Raw genomic sequence first — 15078 nt, 5'->3', positions numbered from 1 at the left:
TCTTCATTACCCTTCTGGTCCTAGGACGTTGCATCCCTTGCAAGCCTGCAACACTGCACTTGCTGTGTGCTATGCAGAATTTTGCTTTCCCTCATTCCAGACAGCTCAAAGGGCCTCCAGGTAGAGATAAGGAGAAAGCAGCAGCAGGTCCAGAACATACTTCTCCAGAAAATTCCCTTGAGACGACAGTAACTGAGAACATGCTGCCTGGCCTTCAGTTCAGTCAAGAATTGATATTATGACCCGGAAGAAGTACTCCTCACCACGAACCAAAAAGTGACCGTGTCTCCAAGCACTGACCATGAGGCAGAGAGCTGATGCTGTGCCAACGCTGAGACCAGCTCCATCTTCTGAGTTCCTGCAGGGCGCCGCTGGGTAACACACAGGTACCAGCAATGTGGTCAGAGCCTCCACTTGGTGGAGACAGCAGCGCACAAGAACTAAGGGACAACCTCCCGTGAGTCAGATTCCACTCCTGGGTACCTGCACCCATCCCACTCATGGTGGCTCTGAATTGTACAGTGTTCAGGTGTGGCCTTCCACAGATCCGCTGCAATTCCCTCTATTAAGTCCAGCCTGCATTTAACATCCATGGCACGATATCTCCTGGGAAAAGGACATTCTTCAAAGTACTGTTTGCGTACGACAAAAACTCCTCAGATAAATCAGACCAGAGATTAGCAGAGTGCATAATCTGCTAACTTCCTTCCACTAATTTAGACCCCACCTCCTTCCACAGGGTGAATTTAAATTCTTCTCCATGTCTTTGAGCTCTCCTGGGTAATACCAACCTCCTTTACTACTTATTGTCTTGTCTTTACCAAGCTGTGCAGCTTGGAGATCCAGGAGGCTTTCCCTTGCTGAGGAGAGGGGGCACAAACCTTGGGATCACACACTGCTCACACCACCACTCAACGCATGCTCGGTTGCTCCTACTGGAGCTCCTTCCTTCCCAGAACACAGGCCCTATGGATTTTAAACATTAAAGAGGCAAACAAACATTGTGCTTGTATGTGTCACTCCTCTGTGTAACTAGGCCATGGAGCCAATTACTGTATTACCAGCTCTACCATCTCACAATGCTCATTTCAACATTGCTGCCTGCTTTGATCATCAGACTTTCATCTTCCAATGACGTTACGGCCACTTTCATGTCAAATACAAGCATGTGAAGGCAGAAGAGATTTAAGGAGGCTTGATGAAGAGTCGTCACGGGGAGCTGGACAGCTACGGGTAGATACGTGTTCCGGGACCCGTTTAGGTACAGCTACAATAGCTCCTGGAGGCCTGAGGCTTTACACAGCCAGATGATGCAACCACAGACTACGGACTGCGCAAGATGTACAGTTTGGGCTATAAAGCCAAGTAGTCTGAGTGATGCCTCAGGGACAGCAACACAAGGAGCAATGGTAGGAGCTCTTCCAGGTGGGAGGACAGAAAGGAAACGGGCGACTCTTTGCAGCTGTCTCCTCTGCACCGTAACACTCTCGGGATGAGGCCAGCGGCTCCCCTTCCAACCCATCTCCTGCTGAAGAAGGAAAGGAGGGGAAAGAGGTGCGAACCAAAGAGCTGCAATATGGTGTCGTTTTTATCTTTGGAGAGCGTTTCTTCCTGGCTGTGATAAGCGGAACCAGCAATGACTGAAAGCAAATGGGTCCCGTCAGCTGCTGCAGCCAGAAGAAACTCGCATTTGCAGTTTGCTTTTTCTGATCTGGAGTAGCATTCTCATAAATAATGAAAGTGACTAAAAGCTACTTAAAAAACACACACTCCTCCCTTATGAAAGAATGAGAAAAAACCTCAATTACAAAAGGACATTTCTTCCAGCTAGGAATAATTTGTCATGTAATTCTCTGAAGACAGCAACAGAAACATGCATGCTCTGTGCTCCCTTTTGAGTGATCTGTGATTGTATATGTACTCAGATGGCTTCTAATGAGGCTATTTTTATAGCGCACATCCTGCTGAGCTTTTTGGGAGGAGCAAAGTGAGATCAGTGGAGACTCAGTTTTCAACGTCAGCTCCTGTGTGTTTTCTCCTCAAAAGGAGAGGAAAAGGAAACAAATGAGGAGGACGTAGTCTGAGTCAACACCTACAAAGCTCTTCCTCCCCAGCAGCAAACACGGAGCATCTTCATCTTTTTTTTTTTTTCCTGGACACCACTCAGGCTGTAAGAACCTAGACACATCACTAATGCCTTGATGATATTGATGATGGTACTATCTAACTTCCCCTTGGGAAAGCATGTTCTGTCCTCTTTTACACTACTAAAATACACACTTGTACAGTGCTTGCTCTGCTGTTTTGGTCTGCAGGACCAAAGAGGTTCAGAAGAGCAGAGTAATTGGGACCATGAAGTGGACACTTGAAAGGCCATGCTTTGCAGAGCACACCAAGATAACGTCACCCGTATGACACTACAACTTGCCTTCTCAAAACCAACAGGCAGCTGGCTCATCTCATGCCTTATCAAAAGGCTTCAGCTGTCAGAAAGGAAAGCAGGCACAAAATGTAGGGTTGAAAAAAACTGGGCTCAACTTACAGACCTCTGCCATGGTTTTCAGGGTCAGAAGGTTCCTGCCAGGACTGGAGCTAAGGGAAGTGGAATGGACAGAATCCCAGAATCATCTAGGTCGGAAGAGACCTCCAAGATCACCGAGTCCAACCTCTGACCTAACACTAACAAGTCCTCCACTAAACCATATCACTAAGCTCTACATCTAAACATCTTTTAAAGCCCTCCAGGGATGGTGACTCAACCACCTCCCTGGGCAGCCCATTCCAATGCCTAACAACCCTTTCAGTAAAGAAGTTCTTCCTAATATCCAACCTAAACCTCCCCAAACAGAGCAGCTGGAAACAAACTCTGTTTACATGGAGATGATGAAAGCAGAAAAAGAACAATGTAAAATTCAAGTTTGTTTGATTGATAAATGATTTGCGGTGCCCTTCCCACCCCCTCTTCTTAGCTCTCATTTGCTCCCCAGGGCAGCCCCGCTGTGTGGGCACCATGCCTCACGTGGGTAGGAGAGAAGTGGAGTGGATCAGAAAGCAGGGGAACTGGCTGGTGTCCTCCACCAGGGCCACCTCTTTTACAGACATTACTGGGCAAAAAGGCTTTCAAGTTTAGGGTTAAAATAGAGAAAAGATGGGGCTATTTTTTCCAGTGACACAGCTGAACATTTTGCTTCTAGTTTCGATGCTTCCTGCTTCAAACGTTCCCTCGCAGTGACCAACCTACTCACCCAACCCAACCTCCTGAGCTCCAGAGCTGTTCCTCTGCCAAAAGCACACCTGCAGTTTCATCTAGTGCCTCTTTTCTATGGAGGCCGCCTTGATTTGGATGTGCAAAGTTCTGGAGTAACAAACACATTTCTGGGTCTCTCCTATAAGTCATTATCCTCCAAAACAAGCACCGTATCTCCAGCATGGATAGCTGGCTCTGGTCATTGAGCCATGCTCCACTTGGTTTGCTGGAAAAGAGATCCTCTTACTGGGAATCTCCCCTCCATAGGAGCAAGCAACCTCTTCTGCTGTCTCTTGAATGAAGTAAAGTCAACACACTTCCTTAATATATACTGTACACACATTAAAATATACCTTCCAATTCTTTCCACAAGTGTTTGGGAACCCACCCACGTTTTGAAGCACAGACACCAGAGCAGGAAGAAGAATGCCAGCAGCACTCTTAGTGGTGGCACTACATGCTGGTGGCACTACGTGCTGGTGCGTGTTGATAACATGAACTCCTGGTCACAGATCAGCACGGGGAGGTCATGGTCACTACTGTTCCCCCAGGAGATTTCAGTTCTTTTCAGAATCACCAAGATGCCACTGCATATTCTCAAAGTGTGGGTACAATCTCTGAAAGCAAACATTACAAGAAGAACCTGTACACTCTCGTTCTCTGAAATTATTTTAGGGAGTGGGAACTCCTTCTTCCTCCATCAGTGGAGGAACAAAACTTGCTGAAAAACAGAAAAAATGAAAAAAAGAGGGGTCAGAGCCCATGCAACATGCTCATGTGAACCTCATGCTTCGAGGACTTCAAGGTCACTGCTAGGTTGGAAGGGTTACTTCAAATCTCTCTGCTTGCTTCATTCACAGTCCTACGGGCTGTACCTTGGTCAGCCAGAGGGTTTGCTTCACCAGGCTGGTGTACCCATCCTGTGCCAGAGACAACTTTTCGGAATGCAGTAATCACTTACAAACTAACCAAAATAAGCTGAGGCTAACCAGGATGCATGTGCAACTCAGGGGCTATGAGACCCATCCTCCAAATTTAGCAATTAGATTTGAGGAGATCACATTAATTGGACATGCAAAGATAATTTCTGAGGTAAGAAATACAGCCCCAAACCCTGTCCTTTCCTGGGACACATCCAAGTTTTCTGCTTTTCCCCCCAAAAACAAAGTAAAATCAGAGTGTGACACCACATCCTTCTGCAGGCAGAAATGCAACAGTAACTGCCATTTAGGCAACTCTGGAAAAATGTTGCTCAATAGATACCACGGCTGTCATAGAGTTCATAAATTCAGAATACCCTAAGCGCTTTTTAGAAGAGAGATGCATCAAGTAGGATCACCACCTGCCTCTGATGGCAGCCAGCCATCAGAGAGAGGCAACATCAGCCAAAAAAGAGAGGCAAGAACTTTCAAAACAACCAAACTAACTAATGCAACACATGGCATGGTGCGGGATCAGCACCACGAGGACCCCAGGACCGACCAGCAGCAAAATCTCAAGAAAGCAACAACTGAAGTGATTTCTAGTGTTCTAGCCCAGTTGTTGCACCGCCATGTCCTGAGCTTTACGTAGTGATCCTAACCTCGACCCTCACCATAATTTAACTGACTGCAGAACACATATGCCTGTATTTAGCAGGAATCCCCCAATGTAAAAAAGAAGAAATTCTTAACAGGAATATAAGTGTTCATCTGCTCAGAGACTTCTCAAGCATGCTGCATCAACAGCTTTGTAGCAGTGAGGGTCTCAAGACATAAAAGAAATAAAATATTTTTGAAGAGATAATACCATAAATAAAACAACTGCTAAAATCTAAGGAAAACATACAAACAAAGCAGCATACTTATTTTTTCGAACTTTCTTGGTCTACTAAAACACACAACCTTTCCTAACAACAAACTGCTTCAGTAAGTGTAAGAGGAATTTAATTGTGTGTTCGTTCCTCAAGGGATGCTCAACAGCTCCAAAGCTCCAAATCCTTCAGAACAGGTAAACTACAGGACCAAATCAGGCTGCCTCTCCTCTAGAAAATAAACATTAAAATACAAACATGAGCAACAGTAAAGAGCCACAAAGAATTCCTAAGTTATTAGCAAAACAAATTCCCTTAAGTCCTTATTAGGAGTATCTTGAGGATGGTTTGAAGAGGGAAGTCTAACCAAATTAAAAAAAAAAAAAAAGGCTTATCCAACAAAAAACAAATGCTCAGTGTTTGCCAAAAGCAAAAGAATTCAGTCTGATAAAAACTGTGACATACAAATGATGCAGGTTAAAAACTAAATTTAAGATGATAATAGAATAGCTGCCAGCGTCTTTAAATTTTCAAGCATGGAAATGTCAACAGAGACAAAGAAATTCAGGGAAAAACAAAGAGAATAGATTAAGGATTTATTTATATCAGTGAAAGAGCTCTATGTTGCTTGACTAAGAAATGACTGAGGGGGTGACAACTGTCTGCAGACCTCCGTAGGTCCCCCGACACCACCAGGAGAAGCCCACACCAGACCGCGCCATGGACCCATGGGCGACAGCACGGCACAGCACGGCCGCGAGATGAATGGGATAAAACGAGCAAACGGAAGAGACGGCCAGAAAAGGAGACAGGACCTCGGGACTGGGAGAACTCCTCAGCTGGGGAGTGATACAAATGAGGTGGCAGATGTCCTGTTGCTGGAGATACACATGCATTTAAAGTAAACAAGATAGGAGACTATACGCTCTTATCAGAACAACCCCAAGCTGGCCACGAGAGCAAATGACCTACGAAAAAATATGTCCTGGTAACTCAGCTTTGCCCAAGGCATTATTGGTACTGCGTCTCAGTACTTCACAGCTCCAGAAAGACACATTTCTCCACCTCAAACCATCAGAGGCTTCCCTGGGTCTGGCGTGGCAAATTGGTATGGATTATGCAGAAAACATGTCGGTCCCACGGGCGCTGGGATGCATCTATGCACTGTTGTCTCTTCTTTTACGTGTATACCTGCAGCACCTTGACCTTGGTTTGTGTTTCAAGGAAACCTTCATAGGTTTCCCACAGTTTTTGTCTTCATCCCAGCACAGAACTTAACACCACTGTCCGCTTCTCTTAAATCAGCTAGTGGGGATTTCTGGGGGGTTGCTTTGCTCCTTTTTGGTTGGCTGGTTGGTTTGTTTGCTCCTTTTTGAAGATGGCTGGTGAGAATCCTTCAGAGAGCACCAAGACTTACTAACTACCTTGCCTGGTTATTAATACTTTGTCTCTTTCTGATGCAGGATATCTTAAGCTCTTCATGCTCTGGGACTGAAAATCCCACAGGTGGCTTTGTAAAGGAAGGGGAAACAGTTTCAATAGTTTGGCTTCTTAGAAACACTCACACACATCCCTTCCTGGGGTGCAGGACTTTCTTCAGAGGTTCAGAGAACCATGTCCCAGGGATGCCCACCCATGCTTGGCCACACCTGGAGATCCTCCTCCCTGAAAGCTGGGGACATGGTGAGGACTGGTCAGGCGGGAGAGGAGCCTGCAGAAGAGCTGGTGCCATCCCTGGCAGACCCCCCTTTGGGTTAAAAGAGCTGCAAATGAGGATGTGTCTGCAAAGGACAGAATGCACAGGGAGGGAAGGAGGAGAAAAGATACCACCAGTAAGGCAGAGGAGCAAAGTAGGTGCAAGAACATCTTGGCACCTTCTCCTCCAGGTGGAAACATCTTATTGAAATAGTCTTATTTACACATCTTATTGAAATCACATGATTTTGGAAGAGGTAAAACTACAAATTAAAATCTGGTGAAGAGAAACAAAGCAGCATATTTAATTTTTCCAGCTATCTTGGTCTACTAAAACACACAACATTTCCTGACAACAATCTTCTTGACAAAGACCAAAACTGCCAGAGCACCTGAGCACCACAGCTTGCTCTGATGTGTTAGGGAAAAGTGCACCACATCAGAGCTGGGAGACCTCCACATCCCAGCCAAAGGAGCCGCTGGAAATGCTCACGTCCCGCACAGCCCTTCTGCTGAAGCTTCACCTCCAAGAGAGCTCCCACCATCTTTTGGACCCTTACAACAGTGCTGGGAAATGCTGCAGTAACTACAAGACCCACCCAGGCTCTCGCAGCCAGTTCACAACTCCAGCGGGTCTGGGATTTACCTCTGTTTGGGGAGAGAAGCAGGTTTTTCTGCACAGCTACATCTGTGCTGCAAGCGGGTTCCCCGGCTGGTGACAGCCCTCGTGCAGACGGGGGCTGAGCTTCCAGCTGGCTCCGTTCCCTCCGCAAACAGATGCAGTTCCTATATCAGGGTCTGATTTATTCAGCAGGAGTCTCGCACATTAAGTGTAGTTAAGTCTGAAAACAAATCTAATGACTTTAAAATAAATAGCCAACGGAGGACTTGAAACTAAAAATCTTCCTTCCTTTGACACCCACCACATAAACAGTAATAATTATATAAAACCGTGTCTAACACATGACTACACAAGGCTCTGGTGACCAAGAAAAGCACACGCTGCTTGTCAGACATAATTGCACATTTTGTTTTTCAATTATTTCTTGTCAAGATCCAGAGCCCACCATCTGAATGCTGACATTAATTATTGGTAAGCAGTTCGCCTTGCGATGGTGTCGTGAGGATTCCCAACAGCCACCCCGAGGTCCGCAGCCCTACAAGGCTGGCGTGCAGACAGCGAGTGAATCCAGATCAGTCTCCCGTGCTCAGGAGGGGCTTCAGGAGAAGGTTCAAGGAACTTTCCACAGACAGCAGCAGGGTAACTGATCCCCAGGAGACATCTCTCATCCAGAAGAGAGACCCACGTCACCCATGGGTCACCCAGGTGACCCGGGTCACCTATAGATGACATCCTCCGTTTGAGCTCCTTCTAAATGCCACTCGAGCGCCCAGCTCTTGGCAATATGCTCCAACAGCTCCAACAGCCCATCATGCAAGAAGAAAGAATCCTTCTTGTTATCGGCTTTTAATTTCCTACCTTTTAATTTTGTTGACTGCCTCTTTTTTCTTGCAAAAGGGAAAAAAAGAAGTCTCTGATCTACCTTTTCTGGAGTGTTCAATAACATGCACAGCTTTGTCATGTTGTCTCTTAGTTGTCATCTTCTCCAAGGCAAACAGCCATCTCTCCTCCCGCTCCCTTAAAAGAAGAGTTTTCCTATGCTCCTAACAATTCTCCTTGGTTTTTAAAATATCCCATTAACAAGCATACAGTGAGGTACAGGATCCACACAAAAGTTAATAAGGTAGGAAACAGAGTGTGCTTTCTGCCACCACTAATTCTCAGCTGAAAATGGCTGCACGCTGAACCAATGCTATTTCAAAGGCAGCAGACAGGCCCAATCAGAGCTGCAGAGGTGATAAGATCAGTAAAATCCTGTGCCTTCAGAGCTTTAAACGTTTACTTGAAACAGAATAAAATCAATCCAATCCAATAAATAAATAAAAACAGGAGCGGCCCAATACTATGGTCACCACATTAATATCAAGCATGCTATAGTAAAAAAGTAATAATAAAAAAATATTGTAAAAAAGGTAAAGTTGCCCTGGCAACCTTATTTTGCTTATACTTTTTCCTGATATAAATGAATACTTAAAATCTAACATGATAGCTTGCAATTAATGAGACAGTTTCAAGCAGCAACAACCTCAGAAAACAACTACTCCGTATCCCCAATCATTAGCGGCCTCAGATTTCATCAAATCCAAATTTCAACCTTCAGTTACTGACAGCAGTTTTTTTTAAAACAACTGCTTTTGTTTTTTTAAAAAAATGTTTCTTTGAACATCTTTTGTTCAGCCAGGCAGATGCTGAAGTGGATTTTGTTTCCACTTTTCTAAAAGAAAAAAACGCGACGGCCAGCCTCACGCTCGTTCTCTATGTACATAAAGAGTGATGCTGCTGGAAGCAGTTCTGCCACCGCTGCGAGTTCGGGTGCCCGCCTGTGGAGTGGCTCTGGCTCACGCCCAGGAGGATGCTCAGGTCCTCAGCCTGAGGGCATCTCCTGCATGCCTGGGAGGGGAGGACATCCACACCAGACAGCCGCGAGACATCTGTGTCCACATGGAGACTGAGCTCATGGACCAGCACTGCAGAACCCTCCAGTGAGAGCTAGAAGATCAGATCAAAAGTTAGGATAAAAGCTTTGGGGGAAGCAAGCAATGCCTAGCTCCTCAGCCAATTTTCTGCTTTCCTCCCAGCGCTTTGTTCAGGCTAATTCCCAGCATCCTGAAAGCAAGCACTGCTGGTCCTCACTGATGAGCCTCCCCAAACTGGGAAAACTTAAATTTTCTTTTGCCTAAGACATCCGATGCTGGTGCTTGCTCCCCCGTGCTGAAATCCGCCTGCCGAGCCCCAACTACCGGGTACCCAAGAGGTGTCCAAAGCCGGGCACCGCCACAGCACCGCAAAATGGCAGTTTCATTCGGAAACCCCGCAAAGGCGTCTGCTGCAGCACGGAGCACCCAGTGCCGCACAGAGCATTCTGGAGATCTCCTGAGTGCTTTTGAGTCTCAGGAGGAAGTAGAAAGGTGTTCTGGAATACCGTTAGCAGAGAGATGGCACCGCTGGGTAGTGCAGACAGGAGGGCATGAAATACAGCTCCACTTCTGCAGGAGGCCGGCAGTGCCTGGGGGCTGGTGCTCGCTGCAAAGGGCCGCGCTGAGGACGGGGCAGGTGATGCTGATGCAGGTGATGCCAGGACGGGTGCCAAAACCTGCACTTCAGTGACTATTTCCACAGCAGCCAAACTGGCTCCTGTTCTCCATCGCCTATCTTCCCCCATCCATGCCAATGTAACCCGCAAACGGATGTAACCCACAAACGTGCCCTGGGTGGGTGGTGGTCCCCGCACCACGTGCTGGCACCTCCCTGACTTTCCTACCAACCCTCATTGATGTTTCCATTCTCTGTTGCAGCCCTCTCCCCTTCCCACACCATGTGCTCCCCTCCCCTGTATATCTCAGTGCTGCCACCGTTTCCAGCCTCACATTTCTCAGCTCCTACATCTCCACCTATTTTTACCACAAAACTTTTTAAACCTGGGCGATGAGTTTGCCGTGCTGCTGGTGGACAGCTGACAGACAGAACCAGCTCACAGGACCACACAAACCCAACCAGCACCAAAGCCACGCCGTGGCCCGTCCTTCTGGCACACCAGTGCTGCTCTCCAGAGGAAACCCAATTAAAATGAATTTACGTCTGACCGAGGAAGGAAGCTAGGTGGCCAGCTGCCCCTCGGAGATGGAGAAGCCCCATCCATAGTGCACCTCCCACCTCCCAGCGCACCCAGCAAGGAAAGGTGCCCCACAGCACCGACGGGCAGGAGGTAGTGAGGCCACAGCATGGACAGCCCCAGCCTCAGCACCTCCCTCGCCTTTGTGCCACACTTCCCTCCGGGCCATGGGCCCCCTTCCCCAGCCAGCCTGTGCAGCACGGACTGAAGACTCCATCAGAGCTGCATGCTGCGATGGTCGTTGCACCACGGCATGGGCATGGGGCCCCCCTTGCTGCACTCACACACATATCTCCTCGTGGACCCCAAGGCTAGAATTATCTTTCTTGCATCCATCTCTAGCAAAGTCTAAACATGAGCGTATGGCCTCTGCACTCTAACAACTCCCATCTCATTCTCCTCACCACCCATCTCCGAGACGGGGCAGCGCACCCCAGCAGAGCTGCAGCTGCCCACCGTGTCCCACCGCCGAAGAGAAAACTGTCACGTACCTGCTGGAAGAGCTCCTCCTCCCAGTGCTGTTGCTCTCGTCGGCCTGTGGGGCAAAACACATTAAAAAAGGCTGTTTAGGTCAAGAAAGGCAAGGCTGTCTTCCAACACTTTCGGTGCATTCTGCACCAAAGCCACCTTGAGTTTCTCCATTCTGAGTCACATGCATCCTCCATGTTTAATTTTGGCAGGATGTGTCGTGCACTTAAATCCAAGCAGGTGCACCAAGTTTTCCACAGACTGAGGCAGGACTTCAGACACAGCTCCACCAAGAAGGTGATTTTTTGTTTTTATTTCCATCCCCATGGTATCTCCAAAAACAACCAGCTGGCAGCAACCGGTGGAGATCACTTGTGCAATTATTTTGTTGTGCTCTACCGGAAACCTCCCAAGTTTAAAGCAACAATCCATTCTTTGCAGGAGGAAAACAAGGCCAAAATACGCAATTTGCTGGAAGAAAATTCAAAGCATCCAAGCTCGGATAGCCTAAAATTACACCAAAATCCCACAGTGCCTTGCATTTGCTCTGCTGGGCTGGATCAGGCAGCAGGCATGGGGGCACTAGGTGTCATCCCAAAGCTCCTCATCCCAAGGCAGGACTCCTCCAAGCCCTGCCCTGCCTGGAGGCCGGGCTGCAGGGAAGGAGCCCCCCGGGGAGCTCCCTGCCCAGACACACCTGGCTCGCCCGCGGGCGGCCCAGTGCTGCCCTCCCGGTCGTGGGAAGGGGATGAGCGGGAGCCGCCACCTCCTCCCTGCCTCCTTACTCCAGCTCTCTGATTAGAGGCTTCCTTGGAAAGACAATATTATTCCAAACCCAGAAATTTTATTTCTGAATTTGTGCAAATACAAGTTAAAAGATATTAGCTGCATTTCACATTTTGTGCAAATGGCAGAAACAGGCAATTCATGTGCAGCAGGATGGGGGCTAGCCAACGATTTCGATAAAATAAACCCTTTTTTAATTTAAATGCTAATGCACTGAATTAAAATTTAATAACTGAGGAAATTGAAAAGCCGAGCAGGAATATTGGAAATAAATCCAAGCAGAAACAGCTGAAATTAAAAATTCTAGAGAGTGGGAGGATAGCAGCTAAGCTGTCTTATATGATTACTTTTTTTTTTTTTTTTCAGAACGAAGGGGGGAAGGAAAAAAAATCCTATCTTTGGCTGGCTGTAGGGCAGTAAATCGAGAGTGCTGTGATTTATTGCTCAATTTTCCTGAGGGAAAAAGGCTTTCTTTCATGCTGAAATATTTCATAAATTTCAAGCCAGCATAAATTCTTAATTTAAAAGTTATGGAGGTCACATTTAGTGCACTGGTGCAATTCTGAAATCTTAAAGGAATAGCAACCAAAAAATTACAATTTGATTTTATTTTTTTTAATTCTTTGGATGAAATTTTGTTCAAAAGGATTCTCTGAGTTACACAAAGCAGGAAGGCATCCTGGCTTCTGAAGGTTTCAGAAATTCACTGGAAATGAAGAGATAAAAATCTAATTCAATTACAAAAAGGTATTTTTTATTATTATTATTGTTAGCCACTTGAGGAATTTCTGTTAAAAAATTTCCTCCCTCCATTGCCTGGGAAAAGCCAGAAGGGAGGAGCTGACAATGTAATTGCTTCTGTTAGATCTCCAATCTTTTGTGAGCACTGATATGTTCATTTGTTATACAGCTGTTCAGCTACAGAAAGGATGTCAGAGCACCCATAATTCAAAGCAATCAATCAAAAATTAATGATTTGTCATGCTTACACAATGGGAAAAAAAAAAAAAAAAAGCTTTATGGGTTCCTGCAACTGGTAGATTGCTCAAACCTTCAGGGCATTTTCTAGAAGATTAGATCTGTGTGTACAAAAAAGAAAAAAAGGAAAGGAAAAAAAAAAAAAGATAAAAAGGAGACTTTACATAAAGCCAGGCCAAAAGCCTTGTGGGGTGCTGGGGCATCAGCATTACCCGAACTCCCCTACCCCTACAGATCGGCGACACTTCAGTGCCCACCCCTTTGAAGAGCTTTCCGTACAGCCCAGCCCCGCGGGCAGCCCGTGAGCCACCTCCCGTGCCCCTCGGTAGCAGCAGCCGCCGGAGAGGAACGGAGCAGAAAGGCTCCCGAGCTCCACGAGCCCCCCGGCGCAGAAGCCCAAGCCGAACTCTGCCCTCCCATCACCGGGCCGCACCGCTCCAGCGGCAACACTGCGTGCTATCCACCCAAAATTAAAAGATTTCGGTTTGGGAAGGAGGGAGGCACGTCGGCAGCTGGCACCAAGCCTCAAATTCAGAAAACTGTTTGAATTCGCAGTGTTTGTCCCCCATGTAAGCAAGGTATCCTTTAGGTACAAATTCCTTCTCGGAGAGCATGGTGCCGGCAGCGTGCTCCAACACGAAGCGTGCCGATAGCCCAGCGCCGTACTTTATGCTTGTACACACGTGCACAACCTCTCGTCTGATTTACCACCCCGCCTAACGCAGACATTGCTCCTTTTCCTACTTGTATCTGGAGTTGAGCAAGTGATGTGCTAGAAACAGGACGGGGCAACCACACAGGAGGCTCAGGACAAACGCGCCCGTACACAAGGCCCAAACCCAGGCCCGACCCAGGCCCACCTGCGGCCCCACCTCGCGATGTGGGCGACCCACAGGCAGCACCAGAAGAGGCAGCACCAGAAGGCCCCTGGCAGTTTTATTATTTACTTCATTTTTTGTTTACCTTCTACATTTGGTGTGCATTTGCGCTGTGTCATTTCCCCCTTCTGCTTTATTTTTTTTTAATGAATTCCAATGACAATTTATTTTGCTTTTTAACTTCTTTTCCTGAGCAATTCATGGTCTCCCTCCTCCTAGGCTGCTGCATGTATCAGTGCAAAGGGTGAGATACGCACGAGGAGCACAGAAAGGGAAATGTGATGGTGTGACCACACCAGCATTAGGTATTTCTGTTTTAAAAGCCAAACAAAAAGGAACCACAAAGAGAAGAGAGCTCTCAATCCAGGCAGTTTAACACCAGCCAAGATGCTCTTGGAGGGGAGGAGACCATCTCCCAGCCTGCCCATGTGGGAAAATGCTCAAGATCCCACTGATGGACACCAGTGGCGTGGTTGTTCAGGGGCTGCTGCAAGCCCGCACCTGACTTCCTAGTTTGGATCTATCAGACCAAAAGAAGGCCATCAGATCCAGGCTGGCTCTCTGAAAGGTTTCTGGATGCTTAAATAAGCCCATCCTCACCAAAGGTGCCACTAGGAGAAACCTTCACACACTGCTCCAGTTTCCAAACTGGCAAATCTGCTGTACCAGCGGTTTATCTCGGGTGCGGCTCCTGAGGGACAGCTCCGTTTGGTTCCGTTTGCGAAGCCCGGCTGGGGCTGCAGCTACAGGATGGCCTGGGCAGAGGTGACTGCTGCCAGGCTGCTGGCCCCAAACGGATCAAATTCACAAACAACCTCCCTATTGCAGACCTGAGGACTTGAATTTACGGCTTTGGTGCAGGGCTGGGTGGCAGCACGCCCTGTGAGCAGCTACCAGCAGAAATGGCCATCGTGGCCAGCCCGAGCCACTTGAAAAGTGGCCATTTCTGAGCGTGGCCAGGCAGTGCCCAGCGACCCGCTCCATGGACAGAGACTGAGCAAGTGCTACCTGGACCGGCCTGAGAAACCACCGCAACAGTGCCTCGCAACCCCTGGTGGCACCAGCCTGGCCTCCAGGCCATGGCCCTGCCCAAAAGGTGCTCCTCCTCCTCTCCCGCTCAGCTTCGGGCTCACCCTCAGCACAGGGAGCATGGGGAGATGCTGCACACGTTCCTAAAAATCTGGCTGAAACAAGCTTTTGTTCTTTTATTTTGCAATGAGCTGGATTTAGAATCAAATACTAAGTTTTGATGACTTTAGCAGGCCACACTATTAACCCACATAAAGCAAAAAGTTGCTTTTAACTTCTAGAATATCCCATTTAAGGAGCAGAAACACCCCAAGAAAGTTAAAGCAGTGAATTGGTGGAAATCGCCATTCAACCACTGGCAACCAGAACATACTGAAATGGCTGAGAGCAGCTTTCAACGAAGTAGTGTCTTCGGGAAGGGGAAAGATAAATCTTCTGCACACCAGTTTACCCACTTAATTTAATTCAGGG

General features: G+C 47.4%; 1 protein-coding gene across 14 annotated transcripts in view; it reads right to left on the bottom strand.

Annotated features, from left to right (window-relative positions):
- ZNF618 (zinc finger protein 618) overlaps positions 1-15078 on the bottom strand; it is a 167347-nt gene that overhangs the window by 86070 nt on the left and 66199 nt on the right. For all 14 annotated transcript variants that reach the window (XM_048056958.2, XM_066980938.1, XM_066980945.1 and 11 more), the window contains one exon: positions 10960-11003. In XM_048056958.2, coding sequence (XP_047912915.1) covers positions 10960-11003 — 44 coding nt within the window. The remainder of the gene's footprint in view (positions 1-10959; positions 11004-15078) is intronic.

This window comes from Anser cygnoides, chromosome 20, assembly GCF_040182565.1.
Source record: "Anser cygnoides isolate HZ-2024a breed goose chromosome 20, Taihu_goose_T2T_genome, whole genome shotgun sequence".
In the NCBI taxonomy this organism is placed as follows: domain Eukaryota; kingdom Metazoa; phylum Chordata; class Aves; order Anseriformes; family Anatidae; genus Anser; species Anser cygnoides.
This window is presented reverse-complemented; position numbering and strand designations above follow the sequence as displayed.